This window comes from Oncorhynchus masou, chromosome 23 (genome assembly GCF_036934945.1).
Source record: "Oncorhynchus masou masou isolate Uvic2021 chromosome 23, UVic_Omas_1.1, whole genome shotgun sequence".
Taxonomy (NCBI): domain Eukaryota; kingdom Metazoa; phylum Chordata; class Actinopteri; order Salmoniformes; family Salmonidae; genus Oncorhynchus; species Oncorhynchus masou.
In genome coordinates, this window is record NC_088234.1 from 18,811,325 (window position 1) to 18,836,295 (window position 24,971).

The following is a 24,971-nucleotide window of genomic DNA, read 5'->3' on the forward strand; positions in this document are numbered from 1 at the left end:
CAGAACAAAGGCTTCATCGACACCATCAAGAAGGGTGGGTGTGGTGTCACGGATGGAAAGGGGTGGGGGGTGTCATGGAGTCACCTGTGAAAATAGTCTCTCTTTCTTGGTTGGATGTATTCTGTTTATCTGTCTTTCTATCTTGCTTTCTCTTCTTTGCCTCCCTGTCTCTTCCTCTTTCTTTTGTTCCTTTTCTCTCGGACAGAGTGTCTTGCTCCCTATAAAAACATGGTTTTCTGTCTCCCCTATAGGCTGGAAGAACGCTCACCTGGCCCAGCAGTTAGAGGACGAGGAGAATGAAGAGCCACCTGGACATCGCTTCTAAAGGTAAGACACTGGTGCCTTTTTACATTTTTACTGCCACCCCTTTCTTCAGATCAATGCCATTTCCTACGTCACTGAATTCATTTAGTTCCCAAATGGAATGTTTTAACAGCAGGTTTATTGTCATGAGTCTTGTCTTGGAGGCAGAACTGAGCGATTTCCCACAACATTTTTACTTTATATAAAATGTATCTTTTTGGTCTTAACCTTAATCCCTAACCCTAAATTAATAGTGTGGCTAGGTTTCAAATGAGATTTGATAACTTTGTGGCTGTGCTAGCTAGTGACCACTCTGCAGAGCTGCCTCCAGAACAAGATTCATGATGAAAAACGCTGACCTGTATTTACCTCACTGATTAATTCAATCTGTGAATATTGTAGTGGGTTTATGGTTTTCCTTTCACCTCATGCCTTTCTCTTTCTCTTTGTGTTGTCCTCTCCAACCAGGTCCACTGAGGCAGACCTTCACCCACAACCCTCTACAGCTGTCAACACCTTCCATTACAGCAACAACAACCAAGTCAGCCAAAGCAAAACAAGCGGCCCCGGCAACCGGTGGTAAGAAGAGACCATGGGAGGAGTCTAATGATTGAAGCTGAGTGACAGACAGTTTGCAGGCCCAATGAATCATGTGTACATATTTATTGCGGGGGATTGGTAGAGGACGTGAGCACGGAGGGTTTATCGTTTATAAATGTAATATTCTAAATAAAGAACTAACTTCTGTTGCCTTATAATGTCTGTTTACATTATGATAACCTGGATTGTTATTTGAAAACATGAAATCGGTGTTGTTCATCATATCCATTGGCATGACGGCAAGGATAATTGTTACAACTAGTATTTCTATTGTACATATCCACGGTGGGAATTGACAGAATCAAGTCATTTTAAAATGTCCGTTAGTAATTTATTATAAATACATTCTAAACTATTTTCCATTTATCAACTCAACCAACCCCCTCCCCATCCCTTTGTTTAAATTCACATGTTGAGTACAGATTATTCTTAATAGGTTGATTAAAAAATATATCCCTTTGCTACAAAAAAAATCTTAAAGGCTGCAAGTAGGATGGACATAGGACAAATATAACATTTTCCAAAAATAATTGTGGCTAGAGCTACCACTATTCTTGCCTAGCCACATACAACAAACTAACCCTCAGTAATTATTACTTTCCTACATATGTCTTCAGTATCTCTCTTGTTTCCTTATTGGTATGACTTCAGAGGTATCAGTAGTGATTTATGCCACTAGGGCTGTTTACACAGGCAGCCCAATTCAGATGTTTTTTTTTCACTAATTGGTCTTTTGACCTATCACAGATCTTTCTACATCAGTTTTTTTCCAGAGCTGATTTCTCAGGCCAATTAGCGATTTAAAAAGGTCCGTATTGGGCTGCGTTGACACAGGAAGCCCATCAGAGATCATAAATATCCGTATTCGAGTATAAACATATTGGAGAACAGGAATATTTTATTTTTAATTCTTCTGTAGTGCGTGGAATGTCCTCTGATGTCAGAGGCAACTGGAGTGTCATCCTGGCTGTAGAACAACTCCATAGTCTAATGAACATACGGCAATGATTGGTTGGCCAGAGATTTGGTCCAATGAATGGCTGCTGTTTGACTCCGCCCTCTGATTGGTAGCCAAGGGCGATACTGGCCAGTAGGTGGTGTCGTTGAGCCATTAGTTTTGTGCGTCTTCAGTTGGAGGCGGCAGCAGTGTGTTGGTTGGTTTTAATGTCTTCAATCCAACTTGTCTATGACGTCTAACTCGGTCACAACAGAATAGCACACCTTCTGAATCAACAGACCAAAGTTGGCTAGGGAGGGAGAAGATGAGAGGGGATGAGTGACCTACCCTTCAAATACATCAATGCGACACTAGCGATAGCATGAGAAGTGTAAGTATTTTGCTTGAAGAATGTAGAAAATAAGTATTGTTTTCTAGGCCTACAAAATAAATGTACCTACTCGTCTCGCAACTCATGTCATACCAGACTATGGTTGCAAGAATCCAGTAATTTCCCCAAAATTCTCGGTTTTCCAGAAATCCTGGTTGGAAGATCCCCCAGGATTTCCTGAAAACCTGGCGATTTTGGGAAAGTCACCAGTTTTTCCCAACCCTATACTAAACTCAAACATTCATCTGATTCTTACCAAAGAACCTGCGGAGCCACATGGGCCTTTTGGTGGCGGGAGTATAGATACACAGGAAGTAGACTGGCACTCCTGATAGGGCGATGCCAATGCCAATCAGAGAGTTCATGGTGTCACTGTAGATGGGAACCACCACTAGGAACAAGGTGCAGAAACAGAAGATGATCGGGAAGAACAGACTGAGCTGAGAGAGAGGAGGGAGGGAGGGAGAGAGAGAGAAATGGGGAAGAAGAGTTATTACACAACTATATGAAACAGGATCTGGTATTGATGTCAAACAGTGAAAGAGATCACACATACAAAACCGCATTGTGAACACTAATGGAGCTTTGCCTTTGAATGTGTTTATAGGCCTCAGTGTTTTGTGTTGGATGTTTGGGGCAATTCCATGGCAAAATGTGTCGTCATTCTGTAACCAAACGTTGCATCTGCACTGTTCTTCAAGTAACTGCGCTTCTGTAACATTTTCAGTGGGAATTGATCAAAGTCGTCCTTGTGCGTTTGTATAGTTTGTTTAACTTTGCAATCTATGGGATTTATTTAACATACATTTTAAAGAGAAAAATCTGATTAGCACTATCATTCTATTACTGTGGAATTCCCCTTTGTCTTACCTTGAGGGGTCTGACTCTGTCTGGCTGTTTCCAGCGCAGGTACAGCTGTCCCAGGATAGACAGGCCCACAAAGAACCAGTAGCTGAAGCTGTAGTAGTTGATCAGTTTAAAGATGTCCTCAACACACAGGTAGACCAACGCCATGGCACCCTATAGTATAAAGCAGAGACATATTTAGAGCAACAGCACTGTCAATATCCATCGTACAGGGCACAATGGCCAACATGCCTTACACAAAAACTCTATTTCATCGAAAGTGTAGATATAGCGGAACACTATGTGGACGAACGGACAAAGAGAATGCTGAGATTGCAGACAGACGGAACTCTGCGGCAGACCGAACACTGGGTTAAAATAATAGAATGCTGAGAACAGATTTCTGGGCCAGACAAAACAATGGGTCAGAATGTTGGGTAGACGCAGAAACGGAACGTTGACACAGAACTGAGACCAAACACTGAACAAGGAAAACCACTCGTAAAAAAAGAATAATGGAAATGTACATTGTTCCAGACCGACAGATAGACAGACAGACGTTCACGCGCACACACAAACACACACAAAGACAGTGGCTTAGCGGGATGACTGACGTTGAAGAGCAGCGCTGGGATAGGGGTGTAACGGGTGACGTGGATCATGCACAGGTAGTCTGGGAGATGGCCCTCCCTGGAGCCCACGAAGAACAGCCTGTAGAAACACACAAACACACCTCACTGGAGCACTGATAATGGAGGGACCACACACACACACAGGTTATCGTGTGTAGGGCAATGAGTTTAAGGCTATAGGGCCCATTGTTTTTTTCCGGTCAGATGACATGGTCAATAATGAGGAGATTATCGGTGATGGCGATGATGATGAAGAGCCGCATCAGAACGGTGTCATTCTAACTCACCTGGAGGCAGCCAGGATAGAAGCGTTGAGTCCTCCGAAGCAGGACAGAGCCACCGCTAGAGGGATGGTCCAGTTCATCACGCCAAACACCTGGTCTGCAAACGTCTGAGGGGCAACAACAGGCCTCAAATTAGACCAATCAGAACACTTAAAGTACATCATGTAACAAAGTCACTTCGGGCTCAATGAGATGATACTAGATAGAAATGTATACATCTGACGTGATGACTATCCTAATCTACATGGTATAGGATCATGTCTGTTCTATTTCCAGTATATTTCTATGTGAAGGGAACTAACCACAGCCACGGCGTCACTGTCCAGGATGGCAGGAATGGGCAGCACGGTGTAGTAGGCAACGTTGGTCAGAATATAGATCACCGTGACGATGGGCATGGAGATGGCGATGGCCAGGGGCAGGTTCCTGTAGGTCACACAAACAAACACCGGGGGGAGACACTTTGATTTAGAAGAAGAAGAAGAAAACACTGAGGAAGAAGTGAAGTGGCTGTGATACATCCAGGGGTTCTCCGTGAGTGAACGGGTCAAGAGTTGACCCCCTTGGGCAAGGATGGGATTAGGGTGGAGGAAGGAGGAGGGGGAGGTGGAGGAGCAGAGGAAGGAGGAGGGGGAGGTGGGGTTGTTTGTCACATAATCTGCCTGAGAATTCCTGGAAGTAGCTTGTGCTCCAATCACATGTCTGTCCTGCTCCATTTGATCAGTGTTTGGCTGTGTGAATCAGAGCGAAGGGGCTCAGTTAAATACTTCACCAGGAGATGAGGAGCCTCCAGCCCCCCCCCCCCCCGCCTAAAACACCTGACTACCCATTCAGTCAGTGTGTCATCCCTCTCCATACTTCCCATACTTGCCTCATCAATCACTATTACTCCACTTGCTCTGCTTAATCACAATCACTCCATAATTCCTACATCAACCCCTCTCCTTCTTCCCTCTACAAGCCTTTAACCAGCTTTGCAGTTCAAGAAATTGTTAAGAAAATATTTACTAAATAAAATAAACTAAAAAATAAACTAAAAAGTAACACTAACAGCAACATTATGTACAAAATAAGTTACAAACAATGCGGAAAACAAACATAAAATAGCACAGTTGGATGGGAGCCCGTAAAACAGCAGCACTCCCCTCCGGCGCCATTTGTGATCTTCTCTCATCCTTTTACTTCCTCTATATCCCTTAACCTACATTCACTATTACTCGTACTCTACTCCTTCACTACTCCTCATTCTCATGTATACTACAGAGTAATACAGAGTATATCCTTTTGTCCACTAGTACTAGTGACCCTTCCCCTGCCCTCCCTCTCTTCCCACCCTTCACCTCTCTGGGTTTTTGATCTCCTCGGTGACGAAGTTGAGTGTGTCCCAGCCGGAGTAGGAGAACAGAGCAGAGTACAGGGCCAGTGCTATGTCTCCTGGATCCGTGGACGAGTCCTCAAACATACCCTCAAAGTTCTGCGTCTGACCTGAGGAACACACACAATATCCTGTATTATTACACATAGGTAAATTAATGTATGTAAATACTACAGATAAATATGTTTTGTATGTACAATAACTAAAGGACTGTGTCAGTGTCCACAGTGGGCATATCTGTTTCTGTGAATGTACAGTATAGTACAGTGAGTGGATGGTAGAATATTTGGACAATATATGTGATATTATTATTGCGTGTTAGTGTGAGGGCCATCCTGGTAGCATCAGTACCTTGTCCTATCTTGACCAGGCCAGTGATGATGACAGCGATGAGGGCGATGACCTTAGCGTAGGTGAAGAAATCCTGGACACGCGTCCCCCACTTCACATAGGCACAGTTCACAAAGGTCAGCAAACCTGGAGGGGAGATAAAAACATTTAGACATTCAGATCTACATGTTACTACACACACACGCACACACACACACGCGCGCGCTCAGACACACGCTGACGTGTGTGTGTGTTCTAATTTCAGAGTCTATGTAGCTGGAGGAAATGAGGCTGCTGACTACAGCAGTCGATGAGGTTGTTTTCCACAGAGGTTCAACAGCTGAGCGCAGCACATAGCGACATAGGCAGAGAGGAGGAGGAAGAAAGAGAAATGGGGTCAGGCACAGAATAGTGGGTAAAGGAGTACCCAGATAAAGTTCTAAGGGTTATTAAAAGACCTCTATAAAAGATTAGTAAAATGACTAACTCTGTCTAGCTGAATGACTGACTGACTAGCTGACTGTCTAGCTGACTGTCTGACTGACTGTATATCTGACTGACTGACTGACTGTCTAGCTGACTGAATTAATGGCTGACTGTCTAGTTGACTAACTGGCTGACTGTCTAACTGTCTGACTGGCTGACTGACTGGCTGACTGTCTAGCTGACTGACTAACTGTCTGACTGACTGGCTGACTGTCTAGCTGACTGACTCACTGACTGATAGACTGACTAGCTGCTGACACAATGTCTGGCTGACTGACTTACTGACTGACTGACACACTGACTAGCTGGCTTGCTGACTGACTGACTGTCTGACTGACAAGGCTGAATGACACATTGACTGGCTAGCTGACTGACTGACTTACTAGCTGACTGACACACTGACTGGCTGAATGACAAACTGACTGTCTGGCTGACTGACTGACTCATAGACTGACTAGCTTTCTGACACACTGACTGGCTGACTGACTGACACACTGGCTGGCTGGCTGGCTGGCTGGCTGGCTGGCTGACGCTGACACACTGACTGGCTGACTGGCTGACTGACTGACACACTGGCTGGCTGGCTGGCTGGCTGACGCTGACACACTGACTGGCTGACTGACTGACACACTGACTGGCTGGCTGACTGACACACTGACTGGCTGGCTGACTGACACACTGACTGGCTGGCTGACTGACACACTGACTGGCTGGCTGACTGACACACTGACTGGCTGACTGACTGACACACTGACTGGCTGGCTGACTGACACACTGACTGGCTGGCTGACTGACACACTGACTGGCTGGCTGACTGACACACTGACTGGCTGGCTGACTGACACACTGACTGGCTGACTGACTGACACACTGGCTGGCTGGCTGGCTGGCTGGCTGGCTGACGCTGACACACTGACTGGCTGACTGTCTGACACACTGACTGGCTGGCTGACTGACACACTGACTGACTGGCTGACTGACACACTGACTGACTGGCTGACTGACACACTGACTGGCTGACTGACTGACACACTGACTGGCTGGCTGACTGACACACTGACTGACTGGCTGACTGACACACTGACTGACTGGCTGACTGACACACTGACTGACTGGCTGACGCTGACAGATACAGACTGAGTTTCTAACTGTGTCCTTGGACTCCACTGCTCCCAAGTCTTAGTCTTGAAAACATGTTTTCCAGATAATCTTCTCTCTCTATGTCTTTATCAGTGTTTGTTCCTTTAAGTTCATAAACTTGAGTTCAGATAGTCACAGCATGGAGGTCTGAATTCTCACTGTCCTCCCACTGTCCTCCCACTCACTGGGATTTAATAATATCCTATGTATCTTCTCTTCACTATGTCAGCATCTCAAATGGCACCCTATTCCCTAATTAGTACACTGCTTTTGTCAAGGGCCATTTGGGACATAGCCCCTATATATAGAGTATATCCCTCACACTGCATAATGTTTGATAAGCCTCTGGTATAGCCAACATGTTCCTCAACAATATTGTCCTGCATTACTGTAATGCTAAGTAGCTGTAATGATATCTACCATACAGTGTTCCCCGAAATGATCAACACTCAAGTTCACATCTACAACTCAAGTGAATGTTCATGTTAAAACAAACATATACATTGACACACATGCAGTACATACACACATCACCCTTCCCCACATAAAAAGAGGTTCATAACTAGGGCCCTGTGTTTTTCCTGGTGCGGTCACATGGTCAGGCCAAATGTCAAGAACTTAGTCATAATCCGAGATGGCCTATGTACATCACTGATCATCACAACAGTCACCATCTCTCCCTTCTTCTCCCAAATGAAGAGCGGGCCATGACACTGTGTCCACCAATCTCCCCAGAAATGAGAATAATACTTATCTAGCAGAATACCATGTTTCCCTTCCTCCCCCAAACGGAGGACAAAGCCTAAAAGATCATAACCCTTTATCCCAATTATGAGGCCATGGATCCTAACTGTCTCTTATCAATAGGAGGTCTCCTTAAGCATAACATATCTCTCCATTCAGACTGGTCCACACAGAGAGTGATCCGGACTAACAGAGAACTGACAGTGTAGCGGGCCACACAGATGTCCTAGGCGTGGTTGTATTGATAGTGAAAGGCTAGAAGGGTGGGAGGGTGTGGATCAGGTCGGTTCTCTGGGCTACTCTAGATCTGGTCCAGATGTGTGGTGAGACCATATACTATATCCCAAATGGCACCCTATTCCCTATATAGTGCACTACCCTATGGGCCCTGGCAACTGTAGTGCACTACATAGGGAATAGAGTGGAATTTGGGACGCAACCCATAGACTGTATCAAAATAGGGGTAAGATTGACGGCTGCCATGTTTGGGCTCTGTCCTGTGGTGTGCGCAGAACTCCTACCCATTTATACAGGATCAAGTTAGGGTTGACGGTAGGTTAATCTAATCCTAGATCTGTGGTTATAGTTCATTTCTACCTGGAGGTGTTTCCGGTCTTCTCATGGCTGTGGAATTTGGGACGCAACCCATAGACTGTATCAAATGTTGACGTTGCCTCTAACGCCTCTAAACACTGATACTAGATCAGGTGTTTTTCCATCCGGTTGATGGTTAAAGTTAGGATGGGGTGTAGGCTAATCTGGTCTTAGAGCTGTGGTTATAGTTCACTTCTGTGCCATGCTGACTGAGCTGTTATTAGCCATTAGCCTGGGGTCAGAGTCTTGAAGTAGAAAGGACTTTTACTCTTCACCTAGCAGCTATCAGCACATTCACGTTCCTTAAAGCACTGCTTATCTAAGAGAGAGTGTGTGTGTGGATGTGGGTGTGTCTGTATTGTAATTAGATGAATGAGTGATATTTATTACTTGAGAGATGTTTTAGAACCCGAAGGAGAAAGCTTATCTCAGAACTGTCCCTTTTAATAAGACTCTGTGTTCTATCTGTATATGTAGTAGCAGAGGTATTGTGTTTTTGTCCATGACTTCCGTCTCTTTGACCCAGGTTTCTGTCTGTTTGTTCTCATGTTCTATGTGTTCCATCAATCTGTTCCAGTAGTGGCTTATTCTGTACTTACTTTAATGACTATTAAACCCACAGTAATAATATGACTATTAAACCCACAGTAATAATATGACTATTAAACCCACAGTAATAATATGACTATTAAACCCACGGTAAAAATATGACTATCAAACCCACAGTAATAATATGACTATTAAACCCACAGTAATAATATGACTATTAAACCCACGGTAAAAATATGACTATTAAACCCACAGTAATAATATGACTATCAAACCCACAGTAATAATATGACTATTAAACCCACAGTAATAATATGACTAGCAAACCCACAGTAATAATATGACTATCAAACCCACAGTAATAATATGACTATTAAACCCACAGTAATAATATGACTATTAAACCCACAGTAATAATATGACTATCAAACCCACAGTAATAATATGACTATTAAACCCACAGTAATAATATGACTATTAAACCCACAGTAATAATATGACTATTAAACCCACGGTAAAAATATGACTATTAAACCCACAGTAATAATATGACTATCAAACCCACGGTAATAATATGACTATTAAACCCACAGTAATAATAGGACTATCAAAGCCACAGTAATAATATGACTATTAGTGGTTGTGTTGAGAGGTCCAGGTTTCTTCTAATCTGTTAGAACGATATCCATGACAACACTCCCTCTTTCCTCTCTCTACATTCCTTGCTCATCTCTATTCTTCCTTGCTTCCTTTGGTGGTTTATAAATAATCAATTTACACTACATTATTGAACTCTATTGTCATGAGTAATGAGCATTGCCAGCAGTTTAATCTGGTCACACTGACGCTTTGTAATGTTGGTAAATTATCCTGAAATGTAGTAAATTCTCCTTTCCCCTATTCTCTGTCTTATACAGGAAACACTTGTTGGTGTCTGTAGTCTCTGTTCTCCCCTCTCTGTTCCTTTTTCAACCTTTCTCGTGTTCCCTTCTGTTGCTGAGGTGCTGACTTGGGTATGCTGTGAGTCATTTAGTTTCGTTTCCCACATTTTCCACAAAGAGAGGAGCATACACACACATCGCTGTTCGGTACTCAGGGGAGTATGAACACACACACACACACACACACATATCATTGTCTGCATGCAAAGTCCTTGCACACGCATACCTGATCACTTCCATCGGTAAGGAAACACTCAGGGCCCTAACCATGGTAGAGGCCTACAGTGGAACAGTACTGCACCAACACAAACAACACCCCTCCATACACAACCACTATAAAATACTCACATATGCAGGCTGCAGCCAGCATGCGGTTAGCCAGATAGGGGGCTATGCAGGTGGGGAAGATGGGCTGCACCATGTAGTTAGAGAAGGTGATGGCTATGACCGCCTGGCTGGTGGGCTCTATGATCAACAGGGAAGTCCACAGCCTGATGAAGGCCAGGAACCCTCCGAAGGCCTCCAGGATGTAAGCGTAACTGGCCCCTGACTTGGTGATGGTGGTCCCCAGCTCGGCGTAGCACAGGGCCCCGAACACCGAGAAGATACCGCCGATGGTCCACACTACCAGCGACAGCCCATAGGAGGCGCTGTAGATTAAGACTCCTTTAGGCGAGACGAAGATGCCCGAGCCGATCATGTTGCCCACAATGAGACACACGCCGTTCAGGAGAGAGATCTCCTTCTTCAGCTTCATGGAATCGTTGTCGCCCCCTGAGCCGTCCGACTTGAGCGAGGTCGACCCGCCGTTGGTGGCGGGTTCTTGTGTGGGGGCGGGGCTGCAGGATGCCATTGCACCGGAAGTATGGGGGGGAGTTGGTGATTGGAGGGGATGTGGGGAAGTGAGTAGTGATTGGACCAGGCGGCTGTCAATCAGTCAGAGGAGAGGATTGGTTGTAAGAGCTGAGTTAAAGTCGTTTTCCAGCTATGAGGGTCCCTCTGGTGACATCTGTGGAGGAAAGAGTGTGTAGGTGTTGCCATGGAAACCAAGCTGCTGTCCATATGGGCCCAGTCATCAACTGGGACATAAAAAAACAGTACAGTTTTTTAAATAAATGTTGGTCTGTATGCTACATTTGTAAAACATGAGGCTAAACTTAACTCATTGCAAAATAACACAAATGTTATAACACACACACACTGCTGCTGGTTATCGGATTCGATTTCACAGATGGCAATTTGGGAGCCATTAGGGGTTTCAGTAAATAGCCTTTTAAGCTTGAGTGTATTGACAGAGTGGGAGAGAAAGACAAACAGCCTGACATCACTGTAACGTTCATTACTGGCTATAACTGACTGTCACTGTGATATTTAGTTTACAGTGTGACAGACACACAGACACACAGAAACAAAAAAACACAGAGACACATAGACAGACAGACACACATATAGACACACAGACACACATATAGACACACAGACACACAGAGACACATATAGACAGACAGACACACATATAGACACACAGACACACAGAGACACATATAGACAGACAGACACACAGAGACACAGAGACGCACAGAGAAAGACACACAGAGACACACAAAGAGACAGACACACAGACACAGAAACACAGAGGGACAGTCAGACACACAGACACACAGAAACAAAGAAACCCATACACACAGAGAGACAGACACACAGACACACAAAGAGACAGACACACAGAGACACACAAAGAGACAGACACACAGACACACAGACAGAGAGACACAGAAACACGGATACACAGACACAGAGACACTTCGCTAGGAGTCAGCAGCGTGCTGGACGGAACCGTCACAATTTTTTTTTTAAGTTCATTGCCTTCAGCAGCATATATAGAAGAGTTTGAATGAATAGACACATAATGTCTTAGTACCCATACTGAATATCACGCACATGCTCAGTCAGGACCTGAACAAAACAACACACACATCACACTAAGTGAGGAGACCGGGCCGCGCAGGGGTCTACAGTTTATCACAAGATCTGTGTGACTGGAGAAAATCCATCACAATACAATGAGAATGCATCAACAAGTCAATCATAGGCAGTCATATCACAGGGGGAGAAAAGCGCTATCCTGACACAGAAAGTGAACACAGGTCCAGTCACATCAACCAACGATATATATCACAAGGATCAGGAAGAGGGAGATCTGAGACGCCGGGCGGGGGAGAAGGGGAGAGATGGAGAAGTAGTGCAGATAGATAGATACCCCTGGCATGTGAGTTCAGTTCAAAAGAAGAAGTGATTACAAAGGACAGTGGATAGTAGCCTTCTGCACGTCATTACAAAGGGCAGGGCAGGAGGCGTAGAAGTGAGATACAAGGTCCAAAAATGGTAAGATAAGTAGGCTACTCAAATTGAGTATCATATACCACTCAAGGTTGCTGTATCATATTTGAAATCCCTTTCTCTTTGTTTCTCCCTCTGTTTTTATCTCTCTCAGAATATGACAAGCTGGCAGCAATCGTTTGGCCAACTCGCAGCTTACTCATCGCAAAGCTGGCAAAGCTGCAGAGTTGACTCAGCACATTTTATTGATGACTCGGGGCAAGTAAGGCTACACAGGAATGCCATTAGAAGTTAATATGTAGTGTAAAGACCTATCTCCTCAGAGAAAAACACATGTTGAACAGGGAGTCAAATGTACAGTTACTACAGCCAAACGACAGTCTCTATATTTTAAATATATCATACAAGTGTAAAACCTCGCATTGTTACTGTATGTTAGGATAGACGCCCATTTAAGTCAGGGGTCTTACCTTCTCCAGATGCGCTAGAGGTGGACTTGGCTTCCTTCCCTTGGGGGTCCTCTTGCACTTCTTCTCTAAAGCCTATGAGTCGCAGGTTTTTATCGAACGTTCATGTCAATTGCGCATCCCTGATTGTTTTTACTCACTATTGCTCTCTGTGCGCGTTGTCGCTCTCCACTGATGACCTTCCCCCTCTGCCAGTCACGCCGCGTTCTCTGCTCTGACTTCTGGCTCGACTTCCTTTTGGAGTCTGAAGGTGCGTAGGCCGATCAGCTGATGAACTTCTGCTTTTTGACCCAGCAGCTACCAAGGAAACAGGTGGAAGAGGAGGAGGGAGTGAGGGATGGACTGACTTTATACCACTGTCTGGGCTCTGACAATGGGTTTCGCTGTCAAATTAATTGCTTCCCATCACTTTGATTAATGCATTAATAGGCCTGATCACGTTTACGCTGGGCTATTCACACGTTCACACATTCTTTCTTTTGTGTCAATTCAAATCAACATGGGCCTTTAGTTGTTGTTTTAGCCTACCTGTTGTTGGTGGTGATTGCTTTAGTTTTGGGCTATTATTGTTGATGATGATGATGATGATGTTTCTTCTTCCTCGTTTAATCATCCTGGCGAGGAAGGAAACAGTGGGATTCGAATGTATGATTAATCACTGAGAAATGATTTGAAGGATCTTGAGGACTCGAAGTCACTTATAATTGCATCACTATCCTATGTTATTGTTGTATTGTTATTGATAATATAGTTGTTATGGTCAACAATCTTGACGTATGAGAACCTCATGAGTTACGGCACTGCATTGAATAGTTGAAATTGATGAGGAATCTCAAAATCGGTTACACAGCCCCCTCCTGTGGTCATTATTTGCTTCACGCCTCCAACGTTGGCAAATTAACGGTTTGAGCGCTTCATTACGTCATTATGCTTATTGTGGTATTTAGCTTTTGTGTTCAGTGTTCCTGATTGGCAGAGTTTGTTCTAAACGTACAATTGAATTACCCATTTCAGCAACTAGACAATCAATCAATTAACATTCGTTTTGGAACATTTGATTTTGACACTTCACATTGTTCAGGATCATCGATGGTAAATGGATTATATTAAAGGCTCCCCATTAACACACTGTGACGTTCCTGTGAAGATACTAATGAAGCACCTGATGAATATCTTTAGGTATGCCATCGACAGCTTGATGATCAAGTACACTACCCCAATCCACACCTGTAATCACTCCATACACCCCCCTCCTTCCCTCTCAAATCCAGCCACCCAACAATCATCCCAGCCTCACTTTCTAACTACCCTTTTTTGATGTCTCTGTCTCACTCACATGGATAAACTTCTCACACATGGCATGGCTTTTCAGCCCTTTGTCTCTTTCCCCTTTCTGCTCGCAAATTCTTCTCCTTGGTTACCGGTTGTCATGGTTTTGGGAGCCCTAGCTAGTGAGAAGGGTGGTTGGAGGATTAGGGCGGCCATTTTGGAGACAGCTGGCCCAGGTCTCTGTGTGTGCTGCCCCCTGTCCCACTCGCAGTCGCATAGGGGGGGATGAGGGCTATCATTGTGTGAGGATTAGAGCTTCCTGTGTGTCAGACTATTACACTAGGAGGGGGAGGGCAGAGAGAGGGAAAATGAAAGAGGGTGAGTATGACAGAGAGTAAGATGTGGGGTGGGGCTCAACAGCTGCACTCTCAATCACACAAGCACTGATTATCCATATCACACACATGCATGCAAGCAAACAGACACACACCACAGAACTGATACATATAAAAAGAAAGTGAAGCCCAAAAAAAGGCAGAATAAGTAGACGGCTATAGCGCCCAGACAAATGATCTGTGAGGCAGACAGACACAGAACACAGAGGCAAACAGCGAGAGTACACTCAGACATGCAGAACATGTTGACATGGAAGCAGAATACGTAAACAGGTCAATGAATGGACTGAGACCAGACAGACTGTGACAAACAATACACAAAGCCAGACACACTGACAACCAAAAAGCCATTTTTCCACCATCATTTTATTATTTTTTACATCAAAAAATGGGAAGCACATGTTATCATAACTACAAAAACAATGGTTGGGAAAAACCAAAGGCTAAAAAAAAAGTACAAAAACTAAACCGATCTAATGTAGGACGCAGCCGAAAACTTGAACTCTCAAGTGCTTTGAGAGAGGGAGAGAGGGGAGCGAGATAGATGGTAGAGGAGGAGAGAAAGGGAAGTGGAGGAGAGAGATGGTAGAGGAGGAGAGAGATGGTAGAGGAGGAGAGAGATGGTAGAGGAAGAGAGAAAGGGAAGTGGAGGAGAGAGATGGTAGAGGAGGAGAGAAAGGGAAGTGGAGGAGAGAGATGGTAGAGGAGGAGAGAGATGGTAGAGGAGGAGAGAAAGGGAAGTGGAAGAGAGATGGTGGAGGAGATGGTAGAGGAGGAGAGAGATGGTAGAGGAGGAGAGAAAGGGAAGTGGAGGAGAGAGATGGTAGAGGAGGAGAGAGATGGTAGAGGAGGAGAGAGATGGTAGAGGAGAGAAAGGGAAGTGAAGGAGAGAGATGGTAGAGGAGAGAAAGGGAAGTGAAGGAGAGAGATGGCAGAGGAGAGAGATGGTAGAGGAGAGAAAGGGACGTGGAGGAGAGAGATGGCAGATGAGGAGAGAGATGGTAGAGGAGAGAAAGGGCAGTGGAGGAGAGAGATGGTAGAGGAGGAGAGAAAGGGAAGTGGAGGAGAGAGATGGTAGAGGAGGAGAGAAAGGGAAGTGGAGGAGAGAGATGGTAGAGGAGGAGAGAATGGGAAGTGGAGGAGAGAGATGGTAGAGGAGGAGAGAAAGGGAAGTGAAGGAGAGAGATGGTAGAGGAGAGAAAGGGAAGTGAAGGAGAGAGATGGTAGAGGAGGAGAGAGATGGTAGAGGAGAGAAAGGGAAGTGGAGGAGAGAGATGGTAGAGGAGGAGAGAAAGGGAAGTGGAGGAGAGAGATGGTAGAGGAGAGAAAGGGAAGTGAAGGAGAGAGATGGTAGAGGAGAGAAAGGGAAGTGAAGGAGAGAGATGGTAGAGGAGGAGAGAGATGGTAGAGGAGAGAAAGGGACGTGGAGGAGAGAGATGGTAGAGGAGGAGAGAGATGGTAGAGGAGAGAAAGGGAAGTGGAGGAGAGCGAGGGAGAAAAAGAGAGGTTAGAGGTAGAGAGAGACAAAAGACATGGAGGGATGATGTCAATCTATCAGACATAATCCATTCTGGTCCTTGGGAGGTTCAGTTGTTTTATTCTAGCCTGGTACCCAAACTTCACAACAGTGAAGCATAGCACCACCTGTTTGAATTCCAGGCTACTTCAATACGTCCCTGTGCAGAGACATCCAATCAATTATGGATAAACCGATTACAATCACCGATATAACACATTGTTGTTCAGGTCTAAAAGTTGCTGCTGTATGGTCAATCATAACAGCACAACCCAGGATTGCCAACATACATTGTATATACAGACTGGTCAGTGTAACAATCATCGTCAGTATCATCTGCATTTTCATCATCACTGTTTCAATGGATGTATGGACAGCAAAGTTCAAAGTCAGTGCAACTCCATTGAAACAGTCCAGCAGCAAGACAGTTTAAAAAGTGAAAAGTCTGTAAAACAAAAATGTAAATAAACATACACATAGCAACCACAGTTCATATATATATATACACTGAACAAAAATATAAACACAACATCCAACAATTTTACTGAGTTACAGTTCATATAAGGAAATCACTCAATTGAAATAAATTAGGCCCTAATCTATGGATTTCACATGACTGGGCATAGGCCCACCCACTTGGGAGCCAGGCCCAGCAAATCTGAATTTCTTTCCCCCCACAAAAGGGCTTTGTTACAAACAGAAATACTCCTGTTTAATCAGCTGCCCTATTGACTAGTCTCAGACAATCCCTCAGGTGAATAAGACAGATGTGGAGGTCCTGGGCTGGCATGGTTACACGTGGTCTGCGGTTAGACATACTGCCAAATTCTCTAAAACAACATATGGTAGAGAAATGAACATTACATTATCTGGCAACAGATCTGGTGGACATTCCTGCAGTCAGCACACCAATTGCACACACAAACTTCAGATATGTGGCATTGTGTTGTGACTCAACTGCACGTTTTGAAGTGGACTTTTGTCCCCAGCACAAGGTGCACCTTTGTAATTGTAATGATCATGTTTAATCAGCTTCTTGATATGCCACACCTGTCAGGTGGATGGATTATCTTGGCAAAGGAGAAAAGCTCACTAACAGGGATATAAACAAATTTATGCACAAAATTGGGGAGATAAGCTTTTTGTGCGTATGGAACATTTCTGGGATCTTTTATTTCAGCGCATGAAAGATGGGACCAACACTTTACACGTTGCATTTATATTTTTGTTCAGTATACAAGAAAACTGCCACTACTGCACTGGCCTGTTTTGGTATGGCATTCGTACCATATATCCTAGAGTGATATTTCACCTATTTCTCCTTCACTTCATTCCAATTCCAAATAGACATTTCATTCATATGTTTCACTAGAACTAGCTGCTCTCTAAAACATACATCCCTGCTTATGTATTCTATTGTGATCCAACACACAAACCTCATTGTGTGCCGTTACAGTACAAGAGAATTCTGTGAAATCGTATCGTCAAATAAGGCCTCTTCGTGTTCTTTGAGATAGTGGTATCGTAACCATGCCGAGATGCTGACTGAATTAGTACTTCACAACAATCTAACGTTTTATTAGACAAAATAGACCCAACTGACTAGTAGCAAAATTACACAGAATAAGAATCAATCTTTATAGAATCAATTCTAATTCTATGATGAAAATACATTCCCTTGTCAGGGCCTTTAATAAAAAAATAAATTGACTGACACCATTCAGCAGCCAATCATATGCCGTTTTTTACTCAGTAGTGTCCGCAGGTTGCTCTGCTTCCTCCCCACAGCCAGCAGTGATTGGCTGATCTTCTAAGGTAACGAGTTTCTCAGGAGATTTGGCCAGCCGTTCCTTTTCATCCTGCTCTCCACTGTTCCCATTGGCTGAGAGAGAACTCTGATCCTCCACAGTGTCATTGGTCAGGGTGGCGGGAGGAGAAGTCTCGGCGGGGACGCTGGTCAACACAGGGTGTGTCTTCATGTGTCCCTGTTGATGGAAACACAGAAAAATGGTATTGGTTAAGTGATCAATTACTTTTAACACAGTAAAACATGAGGAATAGACAAAGTTCAAGAATCACAATTAACTTCTGTCAAGTGTTCTGTATAGCCATTGGAACGTACGGTTCTAATACGATCCATCCTTATCTTATGCTTACCTTTAATCCACTGCGGCTGGCGTATGCCTTCCCACACAGAGTGCAGGAGTAGGGTTTGGAGGGCGCTGATGCTGGGGTGGCTAGCTGGGAGGCCTCTGGTTCCTCTGGAGCCCTATCACTCTCCTCCGTGGAGCTCGGGGTCACTTTCTCACTCTCAGGCACCATTACTGATGAGGTATCACTGGGTGCTGTGCCCTCGCTCTCCCCTTCAGATGGAGCCATTTCCCCTTCAGGGCTGGGCTCCTGTGGGGTAATACTGGAGGCCTGGGGGGCTGGCTCTTGGGCTGCTTTATGGCTGGCAGGGAGGGTGAGCGTGGGGGAGGGGTTGAGGGTGGCAGAGGAGTTTGGGGTAGATTCAGATTCAAGGCTGAGGAGGAGTCCATCTGGAGAGTTGGTCTGGTTCTCTGTGGTCGACCTAGAGCTGTTAGTGAGCCTTCCTGACCTACTACTATCAGTATCCACACCCGGTCTGTGGACATTTTCCTTCACCTCTACATCACCCTCCACCACAGAGGCGGGCTGGGAGCTGGTCAAGGATGGGCGTCTACTTGGGCTGGTGTTAGAGAGGTCAGCTGGGGAGTCTTGCGAGTCTTCTATGGAGGCTCCAGCGGGGCCGTCGTCAGACTCAGATCTTTCCCCCAGGAGCATGGGGTCTTCTGGGGAGGGATTATGGGTCAAAGGTGGGCTAATGCTGGCTGTGGATGGGGAGGGTTCAGACTCCCCCTCTATATGGAGGATCCGGTCAGCTGCATGGGATTCCTTGGTCGCTGAACCTCCTGAGTTCATGTTGCTGACAAGTGGGTTAGGGATGATGCTGGTCATTGTTAAGGCCAGGGGGTGGAGGCCTTGGAGGCAGGGTTTGGATCGAGAGTGTGTGGTCAGCAGGCTCAGATCGGTGGGATCTTCTTGGGCCATATTTGTACCTTCCTCCCCCTCTCCCCCCGGGGGTATCTGACCCCCCAGGTGCATACGAATGTGTTGCTGCAGCACCAGGGCGTTGGTGAACTTGCGCGGGCACAGTGGGCAGGAGTTCTGGGTGCGGGAGTTGGCCGGGCGGGCGCGGTGGGTGGCGAGGTGGGCCCTCAGGCTTCCCTTAGTGGAGAAGGAGCGTCCACACAGCTTACAGGGGAAGGGGCGTTCACCCAGGTGGGTGGCCTGGTGGAGACTCAGGGCCCTGGGGCAGGAGAGCACCCTCAGGCACACCCCACACTGATTAGGAGACAGGGCGGGATTGGTGGATCCAGGGAGATCCTGTGCCTGGCTGTTGCTGCTCACCGTGGCCCCAGGGTTGGGGTTGAGGCCCAGGGCTGCCATCATCTCCCTGCGGTAGGAGTTGGTGGTCAGGTCGTGGGTGTCCCTGTTTGAGAAAAAGCTGTCTGCTGGGCCAAAGGAGGATGACTGGCCCCCTCCCTGGTGCTGCTTCTCCAGTTTCATGACCAGCCGCTGCAACTTTGAGGTGTCGGAGGTTTGGGTGAAGGAGGTTGTGGAGGACGTCTGGGGTTTGGAGTAGGGAGGGTAGGGGAGCTGGGTGTGGGGGGAGGTGAGATGAGAGGCAGTGGTATGGGACCCTGGGGGACAGAGGAGGGCAAGGTGGTGGGGTGAGGGTCCTCCGGGGAAGAGAATCTTGGGGAAGTGGGCCATCTGGGAGTAGGGAGAGCCTGGATGGATGGTGGAGTGTGGAGGGGTGTTCTCATCAAACCTCTGCTGCTTCACCCCTTTGAACTGGCCACCCATGGAGGATGAGGAGGATGATGAAGGTAACACACTACTCGAAGCGCTGGCTGCTGCAGCGGAGGCCCTGTTCAGCTGTAGCAGGGAGTGAGCCGTGGACAACAGAGCCATGTCCATACTGGGTGGCATAGGCATAGATGAAGGGGAAGGCCGAGGAGACGCCCCGGACAGGAAACTGAGCGCCATTCCTTCTGTCATTCCTTTCACGCCACCGAACGGCGGCTCCTCGTCTTCCGCACGGCGCTTCCTGCGTCTCTGGCCTGCGGTGGTGGCAACGGGGGCGGGCTGCTCCAGAGCCGGAGGGAGCAGCGAGAGCGACAGTTCCGGGTTCTGTTCACGGTGGCGCAGGAAGTGGGCCTTGAGGTTCCCACGGGTGGTAAAACGGCTGAGGCAGACGGGACAAAGGTAGGGCCTCTCCCCTGTGTGGGAGCGTAGGTGGATTTGTAGTGAGGAATCGCTGCTCAGGACCTTACCACAAAACTTACAAGCATGCTGTGGACGCACTGCAGATGAGGACCCAGCCGAGGAGGAGCTGGACAACAGCAGGTGGTCTTGGGAGTGGCTGGTGGTGGGGAGGGGCGGGGTGGGGAAGCCAACCCCGTTACTGTGGCTGAACGGGGAGGTGTTTGAGGATTTCTCATGGAGGTAGCGCGGGGGCAGACTCAGGGACAGAGGATGCACGGAGGATGCTATCGAGGAGCTCCAAGTGGTGGAGGGCGAGGTAGAGTGTGATGCCCTGGTCCCATTACTGTGAGAGGAGAGGCTGGGCTTGGAGACAGTGGGCTGAGGGAGGAGGGAGGGGAGGCAGGCCAGGAGAGGGGAGGCCGAGGATGGGACAGGGGCTGAATAGGAATGGTGTGTTGGGGAGGAGGATCTTGCTGTGGATCGTTGGTGGTTCTCTCCACTACCAGCCTGGGAGATGTCTTGAGTATAGATGGCCCCTCCTAACCGGAGAACATGCCTACAGATCTCCTCAGTCATCTGCATCTGGTGGATCTGCCTCTGCTGCAGCACCCTCAGCTCCTCCAGGAGCACAGACAGGGTCAGGGGCACCTGAATCTGGCCTAGCCCCGGCACCGGTAGGCTGGAGCCATCCTGGTGCCCAGGACTGGTGCTCTCCTGCAGGGGAGGGAGGGAGGAAGACAAGGAGGAGGTAGTGGTGGTGGTGGTGGCAGAGCTGCCCATCTGTGGTGAGGCCATAGTGGTGTGGGAGTGGGCCTGATGGGAGAGGCAGTGGCCCGATGTCTGATTGAGGTTGAGAGGCAGGGATTGCGTCTGCGAGGATAAGGAGGGGTGAGGGAAGTCTGGAGAGAGGGATGAATGGGTATTGGGGAGGGAGGTGGTGGTATAGGGGGCGATGTGGCTGGACCAGTGGGTGGGCGAAGAGCTCTCACTGGGGAGGGAGGGTCCGTGGAGACCCCCAGGTGACGACCGAGGGGCCAGGGGGGGCTGGTGATCTTCGAGGGAGGTGGGGGACGACGATGAGGACCCAGAGAAGGTCAGTTCGGAGCCCAGAGACGTGGAAGGTGACCTGGCTAACAGCTGGTAGTCTATAGACAGAGAGAGAAAAAGAAGAATTAAGACTAGTGCCCCTTCATCACTCTACTCCACCAAATGGAAAGTCCAGTTTCATGATAACATCAATGAAATTGAAGTCCCCATTAGAACCATGAAAGGCCGGGTGCAAGGCTACATGCTCTATTGGATTGAAGTGGGGGGGTCAAAGTAAGTCCCAAAGTCCAAACCTTTAACTGTAATTGTTGATTACAACAATTGTTTCATATTTAAATCTTCTCTTCTTAAATCTCCAATCTTTTCTTGGAAAGAAATGCATTAGCAGATATTGATTAATAGTCTACAAACATACGGAGAGTCAGTCTTTCCCTCTTTATGCTATTATCTTGTCTTCTGTCCACTTCCTCTTCCCTGAGCATAACTCCAAATGTATTCTTACCACACAAAAGTGTGCAGACCACCTTGCTGCTATGACAACATGTTTAAACGGACAATGGCCATTTGAAACAACCCATAACCCCTCTTAACCCGCCCCTCACTGCAGCAGTTCACTTCTTTCATCTACCTATTCACCCTTCCCCCCTGACGTCACATCAGGGGTCAGAGGTCGGGACATGCTAAGGGTACTGGGCACTGTCCAGAGGCTTGTGATTGGTCTACTCATCTGACCTTTAGAGCTCTGGGGTCAAATTCTTTCAGAATCTTGAGCACAGAATGAGAGAGAGAAAAGAAGGGGGAGGGTAGTATGGACAATGGAAGACCAACTGTTCCCTCCCAGAGGGACATGGTGATGGAATGGATGACTATACTAGTAGCTGCTGCTAAATAGTATAGCTTGGTTTTCTTCACATATATCAAAGTGCGCAAAACAAGTTAATTTAAAACAAGTTCACCTCTATGGAAATGTACCTGTAGAAATCTAAGTAATTTGTATTTTCTAAGGTGTCGAAAATGTTACATGCAAGTGAAGGTGTAAACACTCTGCACCCCCCTCTAAAATGCATTTAACACATCAAGTCAATAGAGTAGGAGGGGTAGAGAGGGAAGCATTCAGTGAGCATTGAGGGGGTAGAAAAGTGGGGATAACAAGGAGGAAAGGAAACATGAGGGAGAAAAGCATGGAGAGAAGAGAATAGAAGCAGAGAGAATGAGAGATCTTTACCAAAAATACCCCCTCCAGCTTCCCCCCACCCCACCCCACTGATCCAGCCCTATTGTTGATGAATAGGGAGACTGTCGTCTAAGTAATGAAAGACCTCCAGTTGTCAGCCCTGGGCAGCCTGTTAGTTTCCTAGAGGACTAAACATCACAGGAAAATGGTCACAGATGGATATTATCATCCAGGCCACAGGGAAAAGTTTACAGGGCCAACCCTCAAGTACCTGGGACTCCACTACTGGGGCCCATTGCAGAGCTACACCAGATTGCAGTCCACTAAACGAACTTATTGCAAGAGCAAATTATTTTTTGCAATTAAAAAAAATGCAAACAAAGCACAGAAACACACATATCAATTTATGCTGATGATTGGTCACCTGAGTAAAATTACTTTTTTTTAGATGTGAAAGGAAACATTTGAGGAATTTACATGTAAAACGTAACAAAATAAACCAACTTTGACTTAAGGCCTACTAGCTAGCAGGATTTTAACTGCAGTTTCTGCAAACAAAGCCATCTTATAACGTTACCTTAACCCTATTGAACGTCATCATAGTTGTAGATTCCGACCTGTAACTTTGCTTGTTGATTCATTCATAGAATTATGGGAAATATCATAGGGGGGGAAACAGACGCATGCCTTAGAATAAGCATAATAAACTTTTCTCACCGTGCGATAGTATCCGCGTGCCCCCCTGGTCCGAGTTAACGAGCTGCTGCGGTCGTTTCTGCTTCCGGCGTGACATGATTCACGAGGAGACTGAGAGAAGGGGGGCATTCGCCGAATAAATAACACTGGCCACTTTACGCACTTGTAGGCTTCACGTTCCAGAATCCAAACTCACATTTCAGGAAATTTCGAATTTCTAAATGGCATCTAGACAACGGTATCGCTCGTTGGTCCCTTGCATGGAAGAAATCAAAGAGGGGCATAAATCCCTATAAATGCGCCGTCATATGAGCTGCGGAGAGTGCGTGTGTGGCTGTTTTCCTAAAGTCGTCTCTCTCGCTGTCCAAAACTTGCGCCACACCTCCCCCGCTCCCCTATGCAGGCACACACAAACAGAGACACACAACCTCTTCTTGTTCCTCACTGATATTTGCATTTCAATGGCGCGGAACACAGACTCCCTGGTTCTCCCCTTTCTCTGTGTTTTGCGTATTTTCTCCACGCCATCACTAAACTCTCAATCAAAAATCACCCTGGGTGTTAAAATCCACATGAATAAATCAAAGTAGCATATGACTTTACTTGTTAAATGCCGTTTGAACCCATTCAACTAGAATATGTTGACGAGCTTTCTGAGATTTTGCCGAGATTAGTATGAATTATTTTAAGCATACCATTTGGGGGAATTAAGTGATAGGAAAAAAAGTTTCGCATAAATTAATAAATAACAAATTCAGAATATTAAACAAATAGGCCTTGCTATTTTTATTTTGGGTAATTTATCATTTAATACTTAACAAGTGGTCAAGAGACAAGGAAATAATAATAGCCTTATCGTTGCTTGCAATATGGGGCAGCAGGGTAAGCCTAGTGGTTAGAGCGTTGAACTAGTAACCGGAAGGTCGCAAGTTCAAACCCCCGAGCTAACAAGGTACAAATCTACCGTTCTTCCCCTGAACAGGCAGTTAACCCACGTCATTGAAAATAAGAATTTGTTCTTACCTGACTTGCCTAGTTAAAATATATTTATGATCATTATATGCTAAATATTCATGTGGAGGGCAAGGTGGTTCATGTCCACCATTGCCGAATGAATGATTTACAAATGGCTAAATATCAACAAAGAAGTGGTGTGAAAATGCTGTGGTAGTCATGCTGGTTAAGTGTGCCTTGAATTCTAAACAAATTACAGACAGTATCACCAGCAAAGCACCCCATCACACCTCCTCCTCCTTGCTTCACAGTGGAGATCATCCATTCACCTACTCTGCATCTCATAAAGACACGGCGGTTGAAACCAAAAATCTCAAATTTGGACTCATCATACCAAAGGACAGATTTCCACCGGTCTAATGTCCATTGCTCGTGTTTCTTGGCCCAAGCAAGTCTCCTCTTATTATTGGTGTCTTTTAGCAGTGGTTTCTTTGCAGCAATTCAAACACGAAGGCCTGATTCACGCAGTCTCCTCCCTCCACCTCCCTGGTATCCCAGTTCCCTTGTCTTTTCCAGGTGATGGAGGAGTACAAGAGGAAGAACAGTGAGGTGTCAGAGCGTCTGATGGAGAGGAACAGGCCGTACCAGAAGCAACAGGTGCTCAATGA

At 46.2% G+C, this 24,971-nt stretch overlaps 2 protein-coding genes across 4 annotated transcripts; both read right to left on the reverse strand.

Moving 5' to 3' along the window:
• Nucleotides 1-951: 951 nt before the first annotated feature.
• LOC135510509 (Y+L amino acid transporter 2-like) lies at nt 952-13,243 on the reverse strand. Of its 3 annotated transcripts, none has more exons than XM_064931505.1 (10): nt 12,963-13,243; nt 10,501-11,161; nt 5,720-5,845; nt 5,334-5,478; nt 4,296-4,419; nt 3,997-4,100; nt 3,692-3,788; nt 3,102-3,251; nt 2,488-2,671; nt 952-2,150 (listed from the first exon to the last, which is right to left on the reverse strand). In XM_064931505.1, exons 2-10 carry the CDS (start codon nt 11,003-11,005, stop codon nt 2,074-2,076), a joined length of 1,512 nt encoding a protein of 503 aa, XP_064787577.1. In that variant the 5' UTR covers nt 11,006-11,161; nt 12,963-13,243; the 3' UTR covers nt 952-2,073. The 3 variants fall into 3 exon arrangements, with proteins under 3 accessions (XP_064787577.1, XP_064787578.1, XP_064787579.1); XM_064931506.1 differs by having other exon boundaries at nt 10,501-11,231; XM_064931507.1 differs by lacking the exon at nt 12,963-13,243 and adding an exon at nt 12,413-12,432.
• Nucleotides 13,244-14,970: 1,727 nt separating this feature from the next.
• LOC135510507 (sal-like protein 4) lies at nt 14,971-23,925 on the reverse strand. The gene is made up of 3 exons (XM_064931503.1): nt 23,371-23,925; nt 18,297-21,577; nt 14,971-18,124 (listed from the first exon to the last, which is right to left on the reverse strand). The coding sequence occupies exons 1-3, from the start codon at nt 23,444-23,446 to the stop codon at nt 17,885-17,887; spliced, it is 3,597 nt and encodes a 1,198-aa protein (XP_064787575.1). The 5' UTR covers nt 23,447-23,925; the 3' UTR covers nt 14,971-17,884.
• Between the last annotated feature and the right edge of the window lie 1,046 nt (nt 23,926-24,971).

Excerpts from the sequence above, each read along its gene's own strand:
- LOC135510507 (XM_064931503.1), bottom strand. The coding sequence starts at position 23,446 with ATGTCACGCCGGAAGCAGAAACGACCGCAGCAGCTCGTTAACTCGGAC. Across the intron at positions 21,578-23,370 it reads CACGCGGATACTATCGCACG|ACTACCAGCTGTTAGCCAGG; the intron begins GTGAGAAAAGTT and ends CTCTGTCTATAG. Across the intron at positions 18,125-18,296 it reads CCAGCCGCAGTGGATTAAAG|GGACACATGAAGACACACCC; the intron begins GTAAGCATAAGA and ends TTCCATCAACAG.
- LOC135510509 (XM_064931505.1), bottom strand. The coding sequence starts at position 11,005 with ATGGCATCCTGCAGCCCCGCCCCCACACAAGAACCCGCCACCAACGGC. Across the intron at positions 4,101-4,295 it reads ACAGTGACGCCGTGGCTGTG|ACGTTTGCAGACCAGGTGTT; the intron begins GTTAGTTCCCTT and ends GTTGCCCCTCAG. Across the intron at positions 3,789-3,996 it reads TCTATCCTGGCTGCCTCCAG|GCTGTTCTTCGTGGGCTCCA; the intron begins GTGAGTTAGAAT and ends GTGTTTCTACAG.